The sequence below is a fragment of the Pistacia vera genome, unplaced genomic scaffold (genome assembly GCF_008641045.1).
Source record: "Pistacia vera cultivar Batoury unplaced genomic scaffold, PisVer_v2 Contig59, whole genome shotgun sequence".
Lineage (NCBI taxonomy): Eukaryota > Viridiplantae > Streptophyta > Magnoliopsida > Sapindales > Anacardiaceae > Pistacia > Pistacia vera.
The window spans coordinates 385,777-411,753 of record NW_022196434.1 but is presented as its reverse complement, the minus strand read 5'-3'; the positions used below and the strand labels follow the sequence as shown (position 1 = coordinate 411,753).

General features: G+C 42.9%; 2 protein-coding genes, 2 non-coding genes and 3 pseudogenes across 6 annotated transcripts; 6 read left to right on the top strand and 1 right to left on the bottom strand.

Annotated features, from left to right (window-relative positions):
- The first annotated feature begins 115 nt into the window (after positions 1–115).
- LOC116109811 (protein TIFY 4B) lies at positions 116–4,529 on the top strand. Of its 3 annotated transcripts, XM_031396046.1 has the most exons (9): positions 121–448; positions 587–732; positions 816–946; positions 1,204–1,294; positions 1,380–1,542; positions 2,128–2,187; positions 3,305–3,368; positions 3,478–3,692; positions 4,030–4,529. In XM_031396046.1, the coding sequence occupies exons 1-9, from the start codon at positions 331–333 to the stop codon at positions 4,035–4,037; spliced, it is 996 nt and encodes a 331-aa protein (XP_031251906.1). In that variant the 5' UTR covers positions 121–330; the 3' UTR covers positions 4,038–4,529. The 3 variants fall into 3 exon arrangements, with proteins under 3 accessions (XP_031251905.1, XP_031251904.1, XP_031251906.1); XM_031396045.1 differs by lacking the exon at positions 4,030–4,529 and having other exon boundaries at positions 116–448; positions 3,311–3,368; positions 3,478–4,023; XM_031396044.1 differs by lacking the exon at positions 4,030–4,529 and having other exon boundaries at positions 118–448; positions 3,478–4,023.
- Positions 4,530–7,025: 2,496 nt separating this feature from the next.
- Positions 7,026–9,565, top strand: LOC116109821 (1,2-dihydroxy-3-keto-5-methylthiopentene dioxygenase 1-like). Its single transcript, XM_031396056.1, has 5 exons — positions 7,026–7,172; positions 7,262–7,349; positions 7,433–7,527; positions 8,881–9,120; positions 9,206–9,565. The coding sequence occupies exons 1-5, from the start codon at positions 7,161–7,163 to the stop codon at positions 9,332–9,334; spliced, it is 564 nt and encodes a 187-aa protein (XP_031251916.1). The 5' UTR covers positions 7,026–7,160; the 3' UTR covers positions 9,335–9,565.
- TRNAG-GCC lies at positions 7,928–7,998 on the top strand. The gene has a single exon. It is a non-coding gene; the product is annotated as a tRNA-Gly (tRNA).
- On the top strand, positions 8,007–8,086 carry LOC116109865 (annotated as a pseudogene).
- Positions 9,566–20,202: 10,637 nt separating the features above from the next.
- On the top strand, positions 20,203–20,273 carry TRNAG-GCC. Its single transcript has one exon. It is a non-coding gene; the product is annotated as a tRNA-Gly (tRNA).
- A 13-nt stretch (positions 20,274–20,286) lies between these two features.
- On the top strand, positions 20,287–20,368 carry LOC116109867 (annotated as a pseudogene).
- A 3,185-nt stretch (positions 20,369–23,553) lies between these two features.
- Positions 23,554–24,702, bottom strand: LOC116109740 (annotated as a pseudogene).
- Positions 24,703–25,977: the final 1,275 nt, after the last annotated feature.

The window sequence follows — 25,977 nt, the reverse complement described above, 5'->3', positions numbered from 1 at the left end:
ACCACAACCTCAGGCTATTTAAATGGCACGAAAAGCAATTAAAAAAAATAATTAAGTCCACTATGGTCCGATAATAATAATTACTTGTCTAAGACAACACAGACAGGTTATTACGTGGCAGCCTAGGGTGCACCGCAGCTCCTAAAAGGCTCCCCAAAGAAAGCAAGGCACAGACGCCGCGGCCACTCTCTCTCTCACCACACACACTCACTCACTCATTCACTCTTCCTCTTCTCATTTTAAACCTTATAATCCTCTGATAATTACCATACTGTCGAAATCACTGCCACTGACCCTTAACGGACCAATTTGTCGACGGAATCTGACGGCATGGACGGCGGTATGACGTCATGCCGGTCAATTCTTGACAAACCCTACAGTCAACTCACCGAGGAAGACATTTCACAGCTCACCCGTGAAGATTGCCGCAAATTTCTCAAAGAAAAAGGTTTTAATTCTTCTTTCTTTCTTTCTTTTCTTTTTTTTTCTTCTTTCCATTTTTGCCCTTTTTACTTTCTCCTTATTTTCCGGTACCTGAGCTGAAACCTTAACCCATTAAATAATGTTTCGACACGTGGAGCAACAGGAATGCGCAGACCTTCTTGGAACAAATCTCAAGCGATCCAGCAAGTGATTTCCCTCAAAGCTTTGCTCGAAAATGGCGATGATTCCGGTGCCGGCTCCGGGGCTTTAAGGAAAGTCTTAGTCTCGCAGCCTGAAAATGCGCGGCGCGTGAGTAGACTCTGGCCTTCCTCTGTACTTTTGTTTCATGAATTATATGTTTGTTGTTCAAATAATTAATGTTGTATTTGTAGGCAACTTCCAATTTAGCCGATTCGGTGAAGGAACAGAGCACTCCGGTCTTGGGAGACGAAAACAGTGCGTATAGGCGGAAGGATCCTCCCAAATGTGCTGCTAACACTGATAACAAGTCATCTCCTTCCAGGTCTATTTCGTTACTCCTTTGCTTTCCTCCCACCCGCTCCCTTTTTTTGACCTTTTTTAAAATTTAAAAAGAAAAAATGGAACAAGTTAGTGAAGTAGTAATTTTCATTGTGATAATTGAGCCTGTTTACGATTAGCAAGTTTGAAAATTCAGTTTGTTGTAATTGATGATGCTGCATAACATTTGAGTTTAGATTAAATGTTACGAGATTTCATGTATGATTTAATTTAGTGGAAGTATTGTAACTGTGACAGCAGAAATCCGGGTGAAGCAAATGGGTTGGCTGGACAAATGACGATTTTCTATTGTGGCAAGGTGAATGTGTATGATGGAGTGCCAACTGATAAGGTAATGAAGCTTCTTTCCGTGGATTCCTGAAGATATAACAATGCTAGCATGTTGGCTTCCAATGCATCCAAATATGGGTTTGCAGGCACGGGCAATTATGCACCTGGCAGCAACTCCGATTGATTTTCCTCAAGATGGTCCATTTAGTGGAGTTGCGTCGTTTAGGTCCATTCCATGCCATTTACAGGCGGCTAATGACAGACATGGAATTTTTCCCCCTGCTATGATCTCTCATCCCATGCAAGCAGGTAGGATTTGGCATAGACAGGTCCACTGTCTTTTTGTGATCTATAGATTTCATTGACTTGAATTGTCTATGATGTTTGAACACCATGCTGAGGCTGTATTTTAGTGGATTAAATAGTACCCTGGAAATATGTCTAGACTGCTCCATCTTTTCATCCTATAGCAGGACATTTCTTTTTGGAAAACACATCTTTCAATCGTTGAAATTGAATGAAAAGACATTATTAATATTTGTTGGTATTCTATTTCCATAACAACAACGGGTTGTACCTTCTATGTTTTGCATATGTTGCTACCATGCACCACTTTAATGGAAGCTGCTGAACAAAATAAGAGCACTAACAATTATTTGGATTGCATTCCTGAACCTTCCTTTCTAAGTGTCACATGCAGTCTAAATCTTAAGTATATGCAGTCTAAATCTTAAGTATAATGTCCGTGTGTAGTAACCGTTTTTGCTGGATTGCACAAGAGTGAACTTTTTAAGTTTCTTACATCAAGATAGTTCCAATGATATTGCTAAATTTACTATACAAGCATTTTATTTGAATAGTTAACTAATTGATAATTATGATTGACTTTCACAGAGAAGATGGCAGAATATCCTCAGGAATATAGAGAGAAAGGGAATGTTACTCGCGACTCTGGTAATATTATTTTGTTTGCTAAATTTTAGAATTTGCAACTTGCATAATACTGTCTCAGCTGTCTTTTGGAGCGTGATGACTACATATGCTAGTTACTTAACTGCAAAACTATTATTATCATGGTGACCTTGAGGTCGCCAAAAATTCAACCTTTAATATTCTTTCTGTGGTCAAATACTGAGATGCATATGAATTTTCAGTCATTAAACATATGTTCTACTCTACACCCCTGCCAATAGGAAGAGCTACATACTTTTTGATGGCCTAAACTGGTCTCCTCACCACATGCCCAGTGCTTGCACGCCACTCATGGGTATGACACCACAGGCTCAGGGAGAGACTGTTTGATTCTCAACACGGATAGAAACTAATCTTACTAATATCAAACTAGGCACTCTTACAGAGTATTTTGAAAATGCTATGCTTTGATAGAAATAAAGTGAAATAAAACAATAATATCATTTGGTGATTCACCTCAGTCGTTCATCTGGAAAATAAATTTTTCTCTTAGCAGAAGCCAAGTGTTATTTGCTTGAGAACTATAATTTCCAAGTTTATTTGTTCTCAGTTCTATTTTATCTCGTAGAACTTACATACTTCATTGCCAAATGCCATCACACCATCTGTACTATTGAAATACGACTCCGCTGCCGTCACCCTTTCACCTCTGTTGCAAATATCAAACACAAGTGATATAGCTTCATGCTGTACAAAATCACACTTCTACCTTTAGTTTAGTGCTTATCATCTTCAAAACTTCCTCCTTTTCTCCAATCACCATTTTCCCCGCTAGTCAGCACCTTTTCCTTCCTGTCCTGCAGTCAGTGCATGCATCTTTCCTGCTTTTTGGTAAAACAACTCTTTTAGCAATGTAGTTTTGTAACACAATTTTCTTTTGTCTGTGCTGTACAAAAGCATGCCTAAACATGATTATTTTATTTACCAAACCTTTTTGAGAAGCTTATCCAAATAGTGACATGACAAAACAACCTGGGCCATGGGATGGTTACTATCATACATGGGGAGGCCTAGGCATTTTAATAAGTTTTCCTACCAGACAATATATGAGAATTATTAACCATTATTATGTCCTTTTTGACATTTAGCCTTTCTTAAGATGTAGATGGTCAGATGAACCGAAAAGTTTCATTGCAGAGGTATCTCGAAAAGCGGAAAGACAGGTGCCTACAGTAACTATCATATAATTCGCTGGATAGTGCTGATAACCTTAAGTTTCGTGTTCCTATATTAATGATCTTGATTTTTATTTTTTGCTCATATTCCTTTCAGGGGAAGATTTTTCAAAGGCAAGAAAAATGCCGGACCAACTCCTTCCAATTTGGAGATGTATTTGAACCATCAAGTGAGGACACAGGCCTCAAATGGACAACCAAGCCATAGCAATACAAGTTCTCCTCCCCAGCCTGGATTGCCAAATAATTTATCTAGCTCAGCTGACAACCAGGCTAAAGTTGCCACTCGTTCTGTTGATCTCAACAATGAAGGTAGTCTGGAAAAATTCTTTGCTTGGTTGCTTATGACTTAGATTTGCTCAACTTGATGTGATTTACAATTTTAATGCTTACTGATCTACTGATAATTGCATAGGATAAATGGATGTTGGTCTCCTTTGATTACTGTTAGCCCTTTGAACGTAGTGATATTTTCCTTATTTATAAAGGTATCCTATTGTGTGCTTAATTGGCTGTTTGGAGTGCCATAGTATCAATGAGCTGGATTCAGCATATTTATCTCTAAATCAATTCCAACGTATTGATTGTGGATGTTGTTTATAGTTGATAAAAGCTTATACTTATATTTTCTTTTATGGCTGCTCTACAGATGTTTAAGAATGTGCAATTGAAGATGCTTTATAGGTCAGGTGAATCCGGGAATGAGTAAATACCCATTCTTCACGGGCAATCACAATGCTAACCCTAAAAGAAAGGGAAAGCTAGAAAATTATATTAAAATCATTCAACACGCATTCCTGTTTCCATGATTTAGGCTGGTATGGTATGAATTGAGTTTTTACTAGTTGCTGGAGATTTGTGAGGAAATCATGATTTTCTAATGGTAATAGTTTGAGCACTAATCTGATCAATTTTGTAACTTATGAAGTGTAGCGCCATCCTCGGGAATTTCTTGTTTCTGATGTTTAAAGGTCTCTCATCTGAGAAATGAAAGCTAGATGTAGCCTTATTCTATGGATAATTATGTATGTAAATGTTGGCCAGCTTTGGCCATTCCAATAGCCCTCTATGCAAGTTAATCAGTTGAAGTCTTTTTATTTGACTCAAGCTATCTTAGTGATCTCTAAAATTTTGTATAAGCTTGTGTTTCGAGACTCATCTACTATTGTATGTTCAATTGCCAGTAATGGAATAATATACAAAAAATTTAATACAATAACCAAAACGATTGAGAATTCAAATCCTATAGCCTATAACAATTCTTGGGTTGTACTGAAACAGTAAAAAAAATTATCTGGTAAAATATTTACTTTCATCTAATCAGTAATATATGATCCGGGCCCTGGATGCTTTTATAATCGTTATAGATTTCAACTGTCGTAGATACGTAGCATAGCTTAACTCTGTAATGCAAATATGTTGAGGTGTGATTCATCTTGTTATGAGGTAAATTCATGAAAGAATGAATTTGCGCCGCTGTGTCCCATGACTATGCAAATGGAGCATGAATTCTTGCCATGTGTCCCACGACTATGCCATTGGCCAAGTTGCATGTCACACTATGAAATGATTATTTTATTTATAAGTCAACCATAAGTTGTTTCAATAGTAAAGTTTATGATATAGTAAAGTTTATGATTGAGATGTCGACTACATTGTGTGTTATCTTATAAGAGAATTACTTCGCTATTAAGGCTCCGAGAATGGCGGTATGTTAGGCCACAATGTCATATGATAAGAGGGTTATTTCATGAGCAAGTTCATCAATATAACAGTAGAAATAAGGGTCTCTCACCCCAAAGAAATTATCCTTGAATTTTAATAGCAAAAAAGTAATTGCCTCATTTGAGAGCAAACAACATTTGTATACACACAAAAGTATGCAAGAAAAACAATAAGATAATAATAGATTTAGGATTTGCCCTTTGCATCCAAATCAATTTGAAAATCCCTTTTGTCTACTCTTTACTAAACTTGGCAAAAGAGGGCCCAGACCCGCAGGTAAACGGGTACCCATACCTAACGGACGGGTATGGGTATCCCTCTAAAATACCCATTTCAAAGCTACCTGTACTCGGCCCGCCCGTGAAATTTGTAGGTGGGTCGGGTAATACCCGCGGGTACCCGTAATTTATTTTTTAAAAAAAAAAATGAATTTAAAATACAATTTATTAACAAACCTTAAAGTCTAAACGCAACTCAGTCAGACTACAACTTTGTTTTCAAAACTGGACCGGGACCTGGTAGCTTCTCCGGTCCGGTTCAGGTCTTAGGGGGTTTTTATAATATTTCAAAATTATAAGGGTTAATTTGTTATTTTATAGGGGTGTTTTGGATATATGTCAAAAGTTTGTGATTATTTGGTAATTTTTGGGGTATTTTTGAAATAAATAAAAATTTTAGGGACTAATTTGAACTTTTAAGAGGAATTTTTGTAATATATTAAAATTTGAGGGATTAATATGTAATTTTTTAAAAATAAAATTGTCGCTGATGTCATCGATCCAACCGATCGGTCCAACTGGTTGGATTGGTTGACCCATGACCCGGGCAGCAAAACGGGTTGCCCTTCGATCCGGGTTTTAAAACAATGGACTACACACTCAACTCTCTCATGCAGCACACCACTCACAGCTCACTCACGCAGCCACGGTCACAACTCACTCTCGTCGACGAACAACAACTCCCAAACCCAGGCCGCCATCGACGAAACAGCAGCAGCTACAACTCTCCTCTCACTGTCATTCTACTTCGACGCGATTCTCAGCTTAATCTCAACTCTCTCACGCTCACTCATGCCGACGAACGGCATCTCCCAAACCCAGGCCGTCGTCAACGAAACAGCAGCAGCTGCAGTTCTCCTCTCACTATCATTCTGCTTCGACGCGACTCTCACCTCAGTCTCAACTCTCTCGCGCTCACTCATGCCAACGAACGACAGCTCCCAAACCCAGGTTGTCACTGACGAAACAGCAGCAGTAGCACTCTCATTCTACTTCGACGCGACTCTCAGTCAGTCTGAACTCTCTCACCCTATCACGCCGACGAACGGCAACTCCCAAACCTAGGTCGACAACGAAACAACTTTTGCTCTCCTCTCACTCTCATTCTCTCTCACTCCGACATCGCCTAACTCTCAACAGCATTAGTCACTCTCAAAGGTAAACGCTTTCACCAAGTTGGCAAACGCTTTGGGCAAATAAAACAATATATTTAACTACCATTATTTGTACTGTGAGCATTGAGTTTTGATGCATTATTTGCATTGTGAGCATTATATGCGGGTGACCCGCAGGTCAACATGTACCTGCACGGGTGGTTATGGGTCATACATATATCGACCTATGGACTCTTATCTGTTTTACTTGTGACTCGTGTCTACCCGGCCTGCCGTTTGCCAGGTCTACTCTCTACTCATTGATTTGCATTATTATTATTAATTCCCATATTGGTTTTCCAAAGGTCTGCGTACTTCTCATTGGAGCGAAAACTAGCAACATCACATCTTACACTAGTTCAGAAGTTTTTATGTGTCACATTATTTTATTAGAAAAAAAAATCGTAGCAAAGTACAAGGATGTGGTGGGCGACAAAAGTGATATTTATTTCACAACAAATGCAAACACCACAAATAAACAAGCGGAGATGGAGCCGTACACGTGGCAAATAGTAGCAACAGAAATAAACACCTTAAAACGGAATACTCGAGAAGGGAAGGTGTGAATCGTGATTACCATCCAACAATGTTTTTATTTTGAGTTGAAACAGACAGAGTTACCAATGGCTCTGGAGGTGAGTTGGCTCTTCTACTTGGTCGTTTTAACCGAGACTCGGATAATGAATTACGTTTCTAACCTCAATTCTGATTTGAGTTTGATCAGGCATGGTTCATGGATGAGAGTCATGAAGATCAACAACTCCCTCATCACCGTAACCCCAAACAGTTCGTGTCATTGGACCACTTGGCAGGCATTTTTTCTCTCTTGTTATCGCTTATTTATTTATTTATGTTTAATTAATTGTTACAGCATTAACAATTGAGGAATTTGCAGAATTAGGAGTGCTATACTGGCGCTTGAATCCAGATGATTACGAGAACGATGAGGAATTGCAGAAGATCAGAGAAGCTAGAGGATACAATTACATGGTACATGCTTATTTATTTATTTATTTTTTTCGTTTATTATGTTCCATTTACTAATTATAATGTTAACAATTAAATTAATCTAGTTCAGACTCAGGAAATTAAGCTAAATATTGAGCTTTAGATAAATTATTAAAATGCAAATACTCAGTAAATGAATATTTTTATCATGTGTTTTTGAAGCTATTGAGTTGAATTTTTCTATGTTCTAGCTGCCTAAACTGGCTTCAAAATCAATATTTGTTTCCTCATACTTTTTATTAATTGTGTTTTATAAGTTTAAATAAATAATATTTTTTATTATACCCATGCTTAACCCAATTTGATGTTCCACGGTGGTGAATTATAACTAGCTGAAAATTTACCAGTTATTTAAAGAATATATTTCCAGTTTAGACATCCAGCACCAGTGGTCTAGTGGTAGAATAGTACCCTGCCACGGTACAGACCCGGGTTCGATTCCCGGCTGGTGCAATCCTGTAGAGCTGTGATGATGAACTACATGTGATGGTTGGGTCCATCACCCCCTCATCTCTGGATGACAGCAAGCATGTCTGAGCTCTATGTATTTTTTTTTTTTTTAATTTATAAAAGAGTTTTTATGAATAAATTACATATTTGTTGTAAATAAAATTTATTTATTTTACATGAGCTCTATATATTTGTTTCTTTATAAAACGAAAGTTTTATTATACCCCCTCATCTCTGGATGACCCCCTCATCTCTGGATGACAGCAAGCATGTCTGAGCTCTATATATATATATTTTTTTAAATTTTATATAAAAGAGTTTTTATTTACCCACTGTTAGCCTGTTGGGTGCTAATGAATATATTACTTATTTGTTGTAAATAAAATTTATTTATTTTTATGTATTTTACATGAGCTCTATATATTTGTTTCTTTATAAAACGAAATTTTTATTATACCCACTGTTAACCAGTTGGTTACTAATGATTATATTATCTTTTTGTAGGAAAAAATGTATTGTTTATGTAATTTACATGTGCAGCTATATCCTATGTATTGTCTTTCATTATAAACAATATATATTTTTTTCTGCATTTTAAATGCGGAGTTATAAGCTGTTAGATCCTAAAAGTATTATATGACTGCAACTCTGTTCATGCCTCAACTGGGGTTCACTTGGTTAAGGAATATGGTCTATGATTTAGTAAAGTAAAAATTTATATAACATGTTTCATTGCATTATGCCGTTATTATATAAATGAATACATGAAAAAAAAGGTGGCAATATGATTTGTGATCCTTAATCAAAGATCACCAGTAGAGCTTTTTTTTCTTTGGCTACTTAAACTAATTATTTGACTAAATCATCATGCTGTCACTTTTGCAGGATTTGCTTGATTTGTGCCCAGAAAAAGTTGCTAACTATGAGGAGAAGCTGAAGAACTTTTACACGGAGCACATACATGCTGATGAGGAGATACGCTACTGCTTAGAAGGAAGTGGATATTTCGATGTTAGAGACAAAGATGACCAGTGGATTCGAATCTGGATTAAAGCTGGTGATCTTATAATTTTGCCGGCTGGAATATACCATCGGTTTACTCTTGACACCAGCAATTATGTTAAGGTAACCATGATTTGCTTAGACAAATTGATTAATGAATGTCAGTTCGTTAGAGCCATTGTTGATTTATGTTTTGTGTGATGTGCAGTTGATGAGGTTGTTTGTGGGAGAACCAGTATGGACAGCATACAATCGGCCACAGGAAAATCATCCTGCAAGAAAGGAGTACATCAAGGGTTTGACGGGGAAACTTGGAGTGCCACTAGAAGCTCATTAGGATTTTAATGGCTGAATATTTCTGTCTTCTTATGCACCTTATTTATGTTATGTATATGCATTTGGGACATTGATGAACTTGGAACTTATAACATAGCATGTAATGGTAATAATTAGTCTATAATGATGATATATTGTCGTATCATCTGTATTACTTTGAAATCTTTAATGGTACAGGCATATTATGTGCTAATTATGAGATCCACAATAATATATCTGTTGATGGGGAAGTGCTGTTACTTTGTTGATTCGTCCTAATTACTTTTGTGTTACATTTTTTCTTTTTTTTTTAAAGATTCTGATTGCAATAAAGTAGGATTCTGGTAAGAATTAGGAATGGTGCTCATTCTGTTTCTTCATCATGTTTTGAAGACTTTGGCTGAACATAGTAATCATCTCTTTGTTAAAATGTGGATTTTACCTAGACAAGTTTGTTATACCCGGGAAAGCAAAGGGCTGACGTGGGAAGAGTCACGTTACGGGTGACCTGCTCCCGTCAGGCCAACATGCACACGTCAGATCTGCAAAGTAATGTGGAGCTCACACGCGTCCATTCCTCTGCAGCAAGTCGTGCGAAATCAGCTTGGAAAAAGGAAAATGGGACGTAAAGCCGGATTACATCCTGACAATCACACCAACCCATGGATTTAATGATGATTACACGCCTCAATTTGTTATAAAATGAAGAAGACCCCTCCATTAAGGGGATTCGGCCATTCTTTCCAGAAAATAACTCTCTCTCTTGTAAAAGAAAACACTTGTTTTTCATAACTTTTCGGTACGTCAGTCCGCTTTGCGACCTGACCCACACTAAAATCAATACAACTCATGGATGTAGGACTTCTACCTTAGCATCCAACCACTTTAAAAGTTTTTCCGTGCATTTATTTCATTTCATATATCCATTATCACGTGCAATAATTCGTCAAAGAACAAAACCCACGTGACAATTGGTTGGTGCCAAAACAAAGCATCACCAGTTTGGCGCTAGAAGGAGGGCCTGATTTAGCGTCTACCCTTCATCAGAAATCTTTGACCTACTGGTCTTACAGTTACAATGGCCCGCCAATCTGAGCCTGAGCAGGGGAACCAACATGTTGAAGTCCCCGCGACCTAAGGGACACCCCTTCCAGCGTACCTCCAGTATCGCAAAATGCTGTTGGGATATCCCGGCAGCTCCGCAACTGACCCTGCCATCCGAAGTTACCTGAGAGGATCGACATACTCTCCAGACGGTCACAGCGTTTGGACCGTCTGGACCAAGGCATGTCATCCGCGACAGCGGAGCGGTACAACCGCCAAAAACGCCCGCAGGTCGCGCGAAAGCGCGGCAAAGGGCGATAGCCCGTGCCGCGACACTGCAGCCGTAAACGCAAGGGTAAGCAAGTGGCAAAAAGTAAGCCTACGGGCTCCCAAGGGCCAGCGAACACAAAGGGCGCCCCGAGCAGGTGTCACAAAGCTGAGACTCGTTGAAAGTAGATCCCGAGCAGGGTGTCAGCAAAGCTGAGACCGGTGAAAAAGTAGATCCTCGAGCTGTCCCATGCCACGTCGCAGGCAAACCCAAGCGAAAATGCTGGACGCTTGATTCCTATCACCACCAGCAGAACGACCCCGATCGTTCCCATGCGGTGCCCCCCCCACCTCGCGGGGCGTTTCGTACCACCGCGAGGGTCGTGAAAATGCCCCGCACAATACATCGCCTTCACACACCTCTAGTCAGCGTGTGTCGAGCGCGGCTGGAATACCGCCGAGGCGAGGAGGCATCCGACCTCCGAACTCTCCTGAACCGCAACAGGAGGCCGGGCCCGCATGGTGAAACAACCCAGGTATGGCACCTTTACCGCAAATTGAGGAGCTCTAGCGAGCTCTAGATAGGCTAAGAGAGCAGCAAAACAGAGCAGGCGCAGGTCGCCTCTACATCCCCATTTCTCTTGAAGTGCTAGTGCTCCGCTTCCACCAGGGGTTCAGAATGCCAGACATGCGGCCGTTTGGAAACTATGATCCGCAGGATCATTTATATGATTTTCAACACCTGATGGAGCTCCACCAGGTTTCGGACCTTGCGAAGTGCCGCTGTTTGGCCGTGACGCTGACCTCTCACGCCAAACGATGGTTCAGGTCGCTCCCACGGGATCCATCATTTCGTGGCCTCAGATGAGCACGGCGTTCTGCGGCATTTCCAAGCCAACCGGAAATTTTCAATGCCTTTGAGCTACCTCAGCAATATAAGGCAAGAGAGAGACGAATCCTGCAGTCCTACATTGATCGCTTCCACAGGGAACTCAACAAAGTCGCTCACGCACCAGAGGAGTCCATCCGAACCCTTATAATAGCTGGAGTTCGCCCGCAAAACCGAACTGTGGAAAGAACTGCAGGCTGAGGATGATACTCTCTCACCAATTTCATAACCTGGCAGAAAAGTATCTTCGAAGAGCTCGCGTGGCGGCGCTCCGCCGTCGCGATCACGGCACTTCCAGTAGTGTGTCAGGTCGGGGAGACGACAGGCGACTGATCGCAAAGGAGATATTGACAGTCGCGAAAAGGGAAGAAACCCCGCCACGAGCAGAAAAAGTCCTATGCTCCTGTCCCCTGTCGCGACCGCACGGGATCCAATACACTCCTCCGTTGAATGCCCATATCCGCGATCCTCCCAAATCCGAGGAAGCAGCCTGCTCGCGAGCCTGAACCAATGAAACCCCCCGCTACGGCTAGAAACAACAAGAAGTACTGCCGTTACCATCGGGAAAATGGCATCTCACCGATGAGTGCCGAGCTCTAAAGCAGCTATCGAAGAGCTCATCAAGAAGGGGCACTTCAAAGAGTACATTGATGACTCCCCAAAGAAAAACCGAGGGGAGCGAAGAAAAAGCGCCGTGATCGCACGGGTACGACAGTGTTAATATAATCTTGGAGGTCCGCACCTCCGGGAAACACGCGAGGAGCGCAGAAAAGATATGCTCGCGAAGCTCGCCACGACCTGATTAGGTAATGAATACATCGCAACGACCTCCAAGCCCGAAAGAGGAACCGATCACCTTCTGCGAGAAAGAGGCAGCTCGCTTTGCACCATCCTCACGAGGATGCTCTGGTGATCACACCCCTGATAGGTGGTCATAATGTCTGCAGAATGCTTGTAGACAACGGAAGCGCCGGTGAACATCCTTTCAAATCCGCTTTCGACAGAATGAACCTGGTCGAGGCCGACTTGAAACCAGCCTCGATGCCTCTGTATGGTTTTACGGGGATCACCTGATCCCCATGGGATAATCCAGCTCCCGGTCACGCTCGGCGACTACGACGAATGACCAGGGTTACCGAATTCTTGGTCGTGGACTGTCCGTCGCCTTCAACGGCATTCTGGCCATTTATCATCTCAGATGAATTCCCCACTCCATCGGGGATAGGGGAGGTAAGCGGGTCGCAAAGCGCATCTCGCGAATGCATGTAAAATCAGTCCAAATGGCCGACAAGGAAAAGGCATTTCGCGTTGTGCACCCCGCCATGCTATGGCGATCAGCCGATCGAGCCACAGCCTGGTCCGGCGGAGTAACAAGATCCGCGAGTTCAAGAAATCCCCCCGAGCGGCCCGGTTGAGGATCGTCCGAAGTTTCGGTTGATCCAAAGAGCCGAGCCGAATGCTAAGATCGGAAGCTGTCTTAACCCTCACTCCTCGCCTCCGAGCTGGTGAGCTTCTTGAAGGAACATAGATGTGTTCGCCTGGTCGCATGCGGATATGGTCGGGATCAGCCCCGAGTTATAGCCATTCATTAAACGTCAACAGTGAAGCTAAGCCAGTTCGCCAAAAGAGAAGGCAATGGATCCGGAGCGGTACCCGCATTAAAATCAGAAGTGGAGAGCCTTCTCCGCAATGGATCTATTCGCGAGGCTCCTACCCGACCTGGCTGCTAACCCGGTCTTGGTCAAGAAGCCAAATGGCAAGTGGCGGACCTGCGTAGACTTCAGCGACCTGAATAAAGCTTGCCCGAAAGACAGCTTCCCCTCCCAAGGATCGACAAGCTCGTTGACGGCACCTCGGGCACGAGCTATTAAGCTTCATGGATGCATACTCGGGATACACCAAATCCCGTGTATAAGCCAGATGAGGAGCATACGACCTTCATTACGGATCGGGGCTATACTGCTACAAAGTCATGCCCTTGGCCTCAAGAACGCAGGTGCACCTCCAGAGGTTGGTCAACCGAATGTTCTCCGACCAGATTGGGAGGACAATGGGGTCTACGTAGACGACATGCTGGTCAAATCCAGGTCGCCGCAGATCTATTTCGTATCTCGCTGAGATGTTTGACATACTCCGACTCTACAGAATGAAGCTGAACCCCTCTCAAATGTTCGTTCGAGTATCGTCAGGAAAGTTTCCGGATATATGGTCAATCAGGGGGGCATAGAGGTAAACCCCGAAAAGTTCAAGCTCTGCTCGATATGGAAAGTCCGACCACAAGAAGCAGGTCATGAGTCTGAACGGGCGAATAGCGGCACTTAGTCGCTTCATATCGAGGCTAACGGACCGCTGTTTACCGTTCTTCATGTTCTGAAAGCAAATAAGAAATTCGAATGGACTTCCGAATGCGACAGCCATTCCAAGTATAAAAGAGCATCTTGGGAAGCCACCACTCCTCTCTAAGCCTCTTCACAAGAAATCCTGCTCATCTACCTGTCCGTGTCTCAGTTCGCGGTCAGTGCGGCTTTATACGAGAAGAAACAATTCAATGGCCAGTATATTATGCAAGTAAGCGTCTATCGGATGCCGAGATGCGGTACCGCGAAATGGAGCGGCTAGCTTTTGCCCTGCTGGTCGCGTCCAGAAAGCTGCGACCTTACTCCACGCCCATACAATCAATGTGATGACGAGTTACCCTCTCAGGCAGGTCCTCCAGAAACCGGAGGCCTCGGGTAATTGCTCAAATGGGCCATGGAGCTGAGCCGTTCGATTTAAGGTACACGCCCAGGTCGACTATCAAAGGGCAGGCTGTTGCAACTTCATTTCGGAATTTTCCTATCTCCCAAGCGAGCAACAGTCTAGCGAAGTCGGGCAAGAAACTATCCGAACCTACATGGAACCTCTACGTCGACGGGTCATCGAACAGGAAAAGAGCCGTGCGGGTCTTCTCCTGGTAAGCCCCGAGGGGATCCGAATTCAGGTATTCTCCGTTTCGGTTAAGCGACCAACAATGAGTCCGAATACGAGCTCTGCTCGCCGGGTTGCGACTCGCCCAAAGAAATGGGTGCAACCGCGATCAGCATTTATAGCGACTCTATGCTGGTCGTCAACCAGATCCTAGGGAATACCAAGCCAAGGAAGAGAACATGGCCCGCTACCTAAAAGAAGCTAAGATCTCTCTGGGGTCGTTTAAGCACTTTGAGATCGCTCAATCCCCAGGGAACAACTCAATAGCAGACGCCTTGGCAAAGATGCTCTCTCACTAGATTCAGAGGCTCCTGATAGCATTCCTGTTCGCTTTGTCAACGCTCCAACTATCAGCTCGACCGAACAGGCCGTGAACGAGGTTCAGCCAGATTCCTGGATGACTCCCATTGTCCAGTACCTCAGGTGGGACTTTTGCCCAGCGACAAGGTCGAGGCAGGGTCCTACAAGTAGGTCTGCTCGTTTCACACTCATTGGGGATCAGCTGTACAGGAGAGGATTCAGTGCCCCATCCTCCGATGTGTGACCAGCGAAGAAGCAGACTACATCATGAGGAGAATTCACGAGGGGATCTGCGGTAACCACACAGCAGCTTGGTCTCTGCGCACAGATTGTTCGCCAGGGATACTACTGGCCCCGAATCCAAGAAGATGCGAACAATTTCGTCAAGAAATGCGACAAATGCCAACGGTTCACGAACATTCCGCGAGCCCCTTCTCACGAGCTGATCCACTATGTCTAGCCCCTGGCCTTTTTCCATGTGGGGATCGACCTCCGCCCCATGCCGGTTGGAAGGGAGGGGTCAAGTATGCCGTGGTCGCGGTAGACTACTCACGAAATGGGTCGAAGCCGAGCCGCTAGCCGCGATCACGACCAGAAAGCTGAAGGACTTCGTTTTCAAGAATATAGTGTGCCGCTACGGAATTCCTCACACCCTCATCTCATAATAATGGAAAGCAGTTCGACAATGAGAGTTCAGGCAGTTCTGCGACGAGCTGGGCATCCACAAAAATTTGCCTCAGTCGCCAGGCCCCAGCGCGATGGCCAAGTCGAAGCAGTCAACAAGACCATCAAGCACACTCTGAAAGCCAAGCTGCGGGCGCCAAAGGAAATTGGGCTGACGACCTCCCCGAGGTCTTGTGGGCGTACAGGACAACTCCAAGGACCTCCACCTCGGAAACTCCATTTTCGCTAGCTATGGCTGTGAAGCAATGACCCCTGTAGATCGGAACCGGGTCTCTTCGGAGGGACTTGTACAATGAGAACGAAAACGAAGCACACTAATGAGAGTAAGTTTGGATCTGGTCGAAGAGCACCGCAACAAGGCCTCACTAAGGATAGCGGCCTACCAACAGCGAGCAAAAAGATTCTTCGACTCAAAAGTCAAACGAAGAGACTTCCAGTCGGAGACCTTGTGCTAAAGGAGGTTCTCCTCGGGACCAAGAACCGAGTGCGGGGGTACTAGACAAACTGGGAAGGTCCGTATCGGTCGACAAAGTAATCAGACCGGGGACCTACCATCTCAAAAGGTTGAACGGTTCCAAGTACCCCGAGCTTGGAATGCTGAGCACCTCCCCGTACTATCAGTAATCCTGAGCTCAACTCACTATTTTTGTAAATTTCCTTTTAAGTGTTACCTTGTTCGCTTAAACAGTTCGTATGTTTTTGTTCGCATTTGTAGACAATTATGTAAATCGCAAATTGTAAATTGTACACACAATATATGAAAAGAGCGAACTGTGAATTGAAAAGATAACTTCATTTACAAGGAAAATTCAAAAAAAAACCCGATTACAACAAAGCAGTTCACTACGCCAAGGTTGGTCGGAAATCCTTCGAGCCAGAGCCACCCGCCTGATCGGGTCCCTGGGCGGCCGCGGCACCTGGTCGTCCTCTTCGCCAAATCCGCAAGGTCGCCTGCAACCCTCCGGGAGGGCGGACATGTCCAAATCCGGGTTCCTTGCTCGCAGGGTGTAGATACACCCAATCGCCCAGTCCGCGGCCTTCTCCTCCAGCTCCTGCCACTGATTCTGCATTTCATCATCAGAGAAGCGACCCTCCTCGACTTTCCTGAGCTCGGCCTCAAGAGCTAGCCTTTCCTGCTCGGAGACCTGTCTATCCTCTTCAGCTCGCTGAGCCCGTGCGAATCGGCTTGAAGCTCCTGTGTCCTTTTCTCCGACTTCTCTAGAGAGCCGGGCGGTCGTCCTTTGGAGTTCTCTGCCTTCCTCAGCACGCCGATCAAGCTCTGCCCTCTGGAAGTCCACTGTTCGCTGAGCAGCGTCCTTTTGGTTCAGGTACCTATTCGCTGCCTCGAACGCTTGGGTTCTTTCCGCCTCAACGGACTCCAAGTTCTGCTTCAGTTTCGCGACCTCCCCTCCGTCGCTCGTTCCCTTGGCGGCCCCTAGCCGCGTCTTCTCCATGGACATCCTCATCGCAACAACCCTCGACAGTATACTTAGAAATAAAATCAAAATGGAATTCAAGGCACAGCTGGTTTACCTTGCTCAGATGCTGAAACGAGGTGGCCATCAGGTTCGTCGCCCGCGTCTGCAAATTCGCTGTACGACCCCGATAGCTCCTCTCGAGCAAGCCATATACAATTGGCTGCAGGTACTCGGCAGACTCCCGAACGAGTCCAGAACAGCGCGTCCTTCGCCTTGTCGCCAGTCACCGCCCCGCTCGCGGGTTCCTTTCCCCGACCTCCTGGATTCTTGGCGCGTTCTGAGGGGCTCCTCTCGGATTCGGTCTCGATTCTTCGACCTGGACCTGTTTCCTTTTCTTGGACCTTTGGCCGAGCCTCTCCCCTGGGCGAGCAGGAGGTGCTGGAGCGCCTGTTCTGTTCTGGTCGCTTCTTGTCAGGACGAGGCTGCGAAGCGCAGAAGTTCGCAGCGTTGTGGTGCGGGAATGCGCGACAGCTTCGCTTCGCCTCCCTTCCCTCTCCCTCTCCCTCCTTGATCGAGGAAAACAAATGGCGCTCGGGACTGCCCGGACTCCTTGGGGGCATGGTCTCTGCATTTAAACGTTCAGTAAGGGAATTTATATCACGACCAGAAAGCTACCAGCATAAGTTACCGTCCAGGGTTCTAACGATGCCTTGTCGGTGAAAAAACCGTACTTCCGCAGGTTCGCGGTCGTCACAAGCTTCCTCGCGTCCCGTCTTTCCTCGTCTAGTACCCCGAAAGATACGAGCCTGTTCGGGTCGGCGAGTAATTCTTGGCTGGTCGTTCTATTAACTGCATAAGAAAACAGGTCGTTGCTACATCGTGCGAGCAGATAACAAATCCAGCAAAGAAAACATACTTGGATCCTGAAAGTGGCGGTGACCGTCATAAATGAAAAAGAAAAACTTTGTCTCGTAGGCCCCCGCATTGCTGGGATAGCTATGTATCCCCGCAGTAATGGTAGGTCGCCGAGACATAGTAAGAATCCTTGTCCCTACTCTTCTCAGGTAGTAGGCGACACCGAGTCCACCGCGACGGCTCCCCCAAGCTTTCTCGCAGCACGCAATGTACATCGCGACGGCGATGACATCGCGTTTGGCGTCAGCTGCATTGGTGCGATCCCGAAATGATCCAGGACCGACCTGATAGGATGGAAGGGAATCCTCCCCCACCCTTGAGATCTCCTCAGAGTCGCGGCAAGGCCGTCGGTGTGCGCCGTGACGGCCTAGTGTGGTCGAGGAACCCCTCCTTACGATATCGAACTGCCGCTTTATTCTAGCATATTCCTCGGAGGTAAGGACAGAATAGACGTCGAGAGCTGCGTCCTCGGGAGCTCCCCGCGAGGACGAGCTGGCTCCTCCCCGGTCCTGGATGTTGACGGTTCCATTCCCTGCAACTCGACAACACTTCATTTGGCCTTCGTGTTTGTCCGTACGGCAGCAAGGGACAATAGTTAACCTAGTGGTGATTCAGCCGCATCATGCGCATGCGTACGACGCCTGAACATCTGTGACACGCGCTCCCGTACTGCGTTCTTGCCGTAGAAAGATTCACGATTAATAGAGAATCCATAACGGCGTCGCGACTCCGGTGAAACCGAAGACCCAACGCCGTGGTTCACACATCCAAAAAAAAAGAGAGAGAAAGAAGAGAGATAACCTTACTCTTGATATAGGAGCTAGGGCCGAGACTCGTTCCGGTTGCCTGAAAAGCTCGACCGAGAAAATGACTCTTGGTTTGCCAAAGTTTGTCACTCAAAGTGAAAGAAATTTCGGTGACCTCGTCTGAAAAATACAAAGTTTTTATATGGTAGCGAAACGACGGTTACCACCCCTCGGAGTCGAAACGGCAGTTCCCTCTCCCTCCGCATTAAATGCGCCCCCACGTCACATTAAATGCCGTAAAAGGGGCGCCATTTTAAACTCACGTCGCATTAAATGCAATGATATGGGCTGTCGGTTTCAACCGCGTTAAACGGTCAATACTGTCAAAACGGCGTCGGGTCATCAACCGCGCATTAAATGTTTCTGACAAGCGCTGTAACGCATGCAGAGCGCCTGATAGCGCAGGACAGATTCTTGAACCACTAAGGTGCAAAGGAGCGTCAGTCAAGTCCAGGTCGCTGAGATAAAGATTGTCAGGTCGCTTAGGCAAGGGATCGCGCGAGATGTGTTCGCTGCGAGTCTTGAGGCAGCTCACCCCACCAGGTCGGAGCGACCAAAGTCTCCAGTGTGACTTGTTTCCAAGGCTCTTTCCTCGAACCTTAAAACTAGGGGGCTTCTGTTATACCCGGAAGCAAAGGGCTGACGTGGGAAGAGTCACGTTACGGGTGACCTGCTCCCGTCAGGGCAACATGCACACGTCAGATCTGCAAAGTAATGTGGAGCTCACACGCGTCCATTCCTCTGCAGCAAGTCGTGCGAAATCAGCTTGGAAAAAGGAAAATGGGACGTAAAGCCGGATTACATCCTGACAATCACACCAACCCATGGATTTAATGATGATTACACGCCTCAATTTGTGATAAAATGAAGAAGACCCCTCCATTAAGGGGATTCGGCCATTCTTTACAGAAAAATAACTCTCTCTCTTGTAAAAGAAAACACTTGTTTTTCATAACTTTTCGGTACGTCAGTCCGCTTTGCGACCTGACCCACACTAAAATCAATACAACTCAGTGGATGTAGGACTTGCTACCTTAGCATCCGAACCACTTTAAAAGTTTTTCCGTGCATTTATTTCATTTCATATATCCATTATCACGTGCAATAATTCGTCAAAGAACAAAACCCACGTGACAATTGGTTGGTGCCAAAACAAAGCATCAACAAAGTTCATTAGGCTTCACGTGCCGACAGATTTCTGAAACCTTTAGTCTATTTCTTATCCCAGAAATTCTGGAGACCCCGTGAGACAACATTCATATAATATCATTATTAAAGATTTAATAAAAAAGGGACTTAATAATAAAAGGTATAAAAATTTGTAATTTATGAAATAAAATTAAGATAGAGAATGAGATTTGACTCTTTAGATGTAGAGAGTCAAACTCATTCTTTTTTAATTTATATTTAAAGAATAAAGAGTCAATTAGATTTTTTTTTTATGAAAAAACTCTTTATAATAAAGAATTTGGATTATATAAAGAATCATTTAGAGATGCTCCTAACCAGTTGGGTCATGGGTGCTCGAAAAAGAGATTATTATTACAAACTGAACATTGGTAACGTCTTTAATAATTATGCTTCAACTTCTTTGCATCTAGCACCAGTGGTCTAGTGGTAGAATAGTACCCTGCCACGGTACAGACCCGGGTTCGATTCCCGGCTTGTGCATTTATTTCTGGTAGAGCTGTGATGAACACATCTTGTGATGGCTAGGGTCCATCACCATTGTCTGATTCTGGATGATAACCAATGAGTCTGAGCTCTCTATTTTTTTTTTCTTTTTTTTCTTTTTGGTTAATTTGCATGTTATCTTATAGACTGTTTGAAAAGTCTTATTATATCGTTGCAGCTCTGCCCTTGCCTCTAGTGCTGAACATTTGGTAAAGAATAATGCTCCTTGATCGCTTAGTTTAAACATCATTTATTATATGGGGATGCAGTAAAAAATTTAAATAACATGCTTAATGCATCATGCCATTAGTATATAATATTGAACCTGATGCTAAAACTTTGTTCCCACGGTGTCAGAAGGTCTTTTTTTTTTTTTTTTTTTTTTTGCAGCTCAATCTCAATCCGTTTGCAAGTGATTTTCCTTATAAAAGACTACTTCCGATTTAGAAGTGTTAAAAAGATAAAAATACATCGAATATGAATATGGATGAGCAATGGCGATTTGATTTGCAATTTTTTTATATCAAATATCAATGTAATTGTTTTTTTTTTTTTTTTTTTAATCAAATATCAATGTAATTGCAGTGCAGTAATTCCAATGAGCTATATGTCACTCTTACAGGTATAATAATTGTCACCAAATTTTACTACTTCAGGGGCAGCAGCCCAAGTGGAGATAGAGGAGGAGGAGGAGCAGGAGGACCGGGACTGCGTAGAATGCTCATCAACAATGTAATGGTGCTCATAGATAGAGCCCACAAAGGCAAGCATAATATGACGATGTGCATATTTGATGAAGATGTGTCCAACCTGAATGTCTTTATGAAGCAAGCCCTGTTTATGGAGATAAATTAGAGCTTTAAGAGTTTCTCTGAGTGCAATTTCAATGCAGTCTTCTGCCAAACCAAATTTGTGTAAAAAAGGACACGATAGATTCAAGAGAACAATTCATAAAAGACATTTCAGCATAAAACTTTTCTGCATAAATTAATGTTATATAAATTGGAAGAATGTTTTCATGGCTCAAATTCTTGTACCTATAAATTATTGGAATTGTCAATTACTTCAGTATTAATAGATTACGTAGACGCATTCGAGGGTCTCACTGCCCGATTAGCGAGCTGGGGCCCTGCTCCTCGGTGAGCAGATGGGGGTCGAGCCCGTAGGTAGTTTGAGCCTTTTCTATGTATAAATGTTGTAAGATTTTTTTAAGTTATTAATTCCTTATTGGGCTGGACTTAGGAATATGAATCTTTGTAAAATTAGGTTTTGTCATTTAAACCTAGTATATAAATATATTTTTCTCTTGTTATGAGTGTAATAGCAAATCATAGAGCAATTCATTCATTATAAATGAGAGAGAGGTGAGGAAATATTATAATAATATTGACTCGGTTGGACGTAACCCATATTGGGTGAACCAGGGTAAATTGCGCGTGTTATTTTCTTTATGTTTATTATCTGTGATTTGTTTTATTGTTGTTTTGTTCTCACTACTATCTCTATTTCGTTCATAAATGTCTAGTGCCAGCTTTGTATATTCTTCCCTTTGATTTTTATCAATAACCTTCAAACCAACAAAAACTGGAACTAGGGATGGGCATGGGCCGAGGACCCCATCCCCGTTACCCACTCCCATGACCGTCCTTGGCCCGTCCCTATGGGCGGAGATTTTTCTCATGACCGTCCTCGGCCTGTGGGGATGGAATCACTCCCATTCTCGTCCCAGCCTAGCCCGATGAACTGGGCTTCGCGGGGAATTCCCCCCCTCCCCGCGGGGATTTATCCCCCGAATTGAGATTTTTTGTGCGGGGATTTTTGCCTCGTGCAGATCAAAACTTTCCATATGTTCTCACGACAATAATATTAAATTATTTTAATTGTGAGAAAATATCACGTTAATAGGTATTATGTTTGATTGCTTAATTTCAGTAGTTAATTCATTAAAAAGGTTGAATTTAAGGTAAGAAAATATAAAATCAATAATTTCTTATAAAATTTAAATTAAGATTTAAAAAGCAATACATGACTACCACCATAAACTAATTTAATTGTTACTAAGTTAGTGACCCATTTTCTATATAGTATTAAATAGAGGAATTTAGATTCCACATTCTGATGTTTTATGTTACTAAGGCATTGTAATGTTCCACTGAAATAGTCTTATCTATTAAAATTCATAAAATAAATACCTGAAAAAAAATTTCGCTGAGAATTGATATGAACATGGTGAATAACAACAATTTCTTGGCAAAAATTAGAACATGCTCATGGATTTCAAAGCAATAAAATATAAACATCCTTTAGGCTGCGATATAAACTTCATAATATACTCAAATCATCCATTGCGACATAAACCTCATAATATATTGGTTTGGTAAATTATAATAATCTAATCAAATTTATTTTTGGGTCGTGTATTATTATTTTGTGAAATTCACAATGTAATAATACATATATTTAATTATTAGACTCCCTCGTTTAAATTATTTTTTTATAAATTTATTACAAACATTAGGAAGTATTATAAAAGTAAATATCATAAATTTAGATACATTACTTAAAACTATGATTTAAACTCTAATTTTATATACAATCTTGCAAAGGGAACAAAAAAAAAAAACATAAAATTTAAAAAAAAAACGAGTTGGGTCGGGTCGGGCCGGGGATTGCACTATCCCCTCTCCTGGCCTATCCCCGGGTGTAGAGATTTTTCTGAGGACCATCCTTGGCCCTATCCCCAAATTTTTCGGGGATTCCCCACCCTATTCGGGCTGGATCCCCGCAGGCCGGGGCAAACGCCCATCTCTAACTGAAACCGGGACCGAAATGTCATGTACGAATTCAGGATAACTAGGAACGGACACTGCTCTGTAGACAGTAGCCCCAGAAGCAGAAGCACTGCCAAGTGCCAACTTCATACAGAATGACTTTTTTTTTTCTTGTAACTTTTAAGAATCCACTGTTTTATTTTATTACAACCTAATCATGTTAATTTTTTCAGAAAAACAATCGCTGCAGGAATTACTATTTTATCTCTTAATGCTCTAGTGTCACACCATTCGTACTGGCTTAATTTCTTATGCACGAACAACGTAGTTGAGCATGAAACCTTATTGGATCAGAATGGACATATATCGATCCATCTGCGTTAATGAAGTCTGGAACTTTGAAACAGCTATCCTCCAACCAATTTTAAATGTTAAGTACTATCGGTCTATGACATTCAAGAAAGCAAAAGATCTTGATATCCAGTAAAATCAGATCTCGCTTAATCCTAATAGCTACTTGTGGGTGGAACAGCTGCATATTCTCTATCCATAACCTCAATGATCTTATTGGCTATCACACCAGCATAAACAGAAGAAACTTCATATATATATCTGCAAAATTAGAACAAACATAAATCTCTCAGAAAGCATTCCATGGAGAAGATGGGTTTGGTAAAGAAGAGTAATCCATATCCGCCTTTGTGCTGAACAGAAAGCTGCAGTAATCGCCAATGTGGCCACCGGCAACACGGTGGAGATCTAACTGAAGCTCGTCAAGAATTTTGGAGACAAACAAGCAGCCGATCTTCTTTCGCCGAACGAGTTTGATGGTTACTTCGTCATCAATGATACGAACATCAACCTCGGTATCCTTGGATAATCTCTGAAGCTAGGAACTCCGTAAACAACCATTATAGGACTGCTCGGGATCACCAAGAGGCTTTATGCTACAGCTCTCAACATCCCCTGTAGCAGCTATTATGATATAATATAAACATTACCATGAAATTAAAGAGAAGCAGAAACGTGTACCTTGGTAGGGTTAGGAATTACCAAATTCCTCAAGGCCGTGAACTTATCGTTCCAGTGTTCCCTCCTTTGTCGCTCCGTAGTAAAGGGCTTTTTCTGCTTGCCAGTTTCACTCCCTCTAACAATACAAGCCATGTTCCTTGTGAATTCCAACATCCCTCCATCCCCGTCTGGGTAAGCCGTTACTCCGCTTGAATTTCACCTCTTGAGGTTGACAAGCTGCAACCATGGGGTATAGATTGGAATAATTCCCTGAACAAAGGAGGTTGTAGGGGCAGAATGAGATGAAATAATGGATCATACAAAACGGATGTGCTATTTGAGGCTGGGAGGTCTCCGATAAAGCCTAAAGGAATAGTGTCATGGTTTGAGTTTGCAAAGGAGACGGATGAATTTTGAAGCAAAGAGGATATGGGCAAGTGAAAGAGATTGAGAAGGTTATTGAAGCTTCTATGGCCATTTTGTTATGGGTCATCTTGATTAAAATCTATATCACCGTTGTTCCAGTTAGACTGATCATATGAAAGAAGCTGATTTGGGTCGCCAACCACTTGTTGCATCATATAGGTATCGTTATCGAAGTTTTCCACATTGAAGGACAGATGCTTTTGCAGCTCCAGTTCCATAGCGGAAACAGCTGCATCTTCTTGGTAATTGTGGTGATGTTAAGAGAGTTCCTCAGTAGAGAGTTTCAGATTCTCCTCAAACTGCTTCTGGTTGTTTGCTAAACTTTGAGGAAACCTAGAATCTGCACCCTCTGCCATGGTTTTTTTTACTCCAAGTTGAAATCATTAATATGTTACTTTGGCAAGCTTCTTTAAAGAGTTTTACCACATATTATGAAATTTTTTATCAATGCATGCCGCCAATACTCCGGTGGTTTCTACAGAATCTACCATGCATGATAATAGTGACGGGATAACAACTATCAGATTTAAGTCTCCAGCAACTCCCAGTGCTCCACCTTTGAGTTTTAGACAAACTCAATTCATGATTACTCCGGTCATGCCCACTACTGTAGGACGGGAACCTGGACTTTCCATTCATTCTTTTCAACAATCTGGTGATCCTGCCTATCATCAATATGATACAGTACTCACTGGTCACACTCCCTTTGATCTTGAATGCCAATGCTCGGAATGTCATGATGATCCTATTTGGGAGATCGATGAGCATTATCTTCCAAGACGAAACTATTCCAACCAGAAAAAGAAGAAAGCTCGCTTCAGTCAGACAGATCTTCATTCCCGATTTGAAGAACATGATCCTGAAGTTGGTCTTCTTGGTCAACCGTCTAGTAAATTTGACTATTATGTCAAATATTCTCCACCAGCCAGAAAAGATTCACCATCTAGTAATCCCTCATGGGACATCCCTCCGAAACCTCAACCCAAATCACCTTTAAAACTATCCAAACCTGCCAAATCACCTTACTTCAAACAGCCTTTACCATGTTATCAACAGTCTCTGCGGTGGATTGCCAAAGAAAATAAACCAACCCATTCACCCCTTGCTCATACTCCACCTGTTCAGTCCGTCATGATGATCCAATCCCCTGAGCCCACAAAGACAGGACACTTTACATTATGACACAGATTTTCCTTCCCTTCAAAAACTGCCACTCACAATCAAGAGTGGTTCCTCCAAGTATACACCTGATGGATCCACACCCAAACTCTCCAAGCTGAAGCTTCTCAATTGTAGACTGAAAATGCTTTAGCCCAAAACAAAACCTGACTGACTTGACACAAACTGGATTTAGTACTCATTAGGTGGACTCCATTCTCAGAACCAAACTCTACTGATTTCTCGGCTACAAAGCAAATTGATCATCTCCAAACCGATTGATCAGCCCATCAGGAATTAATGCGCATTGTCAGCAGCTCTCATGGCTATTTAGC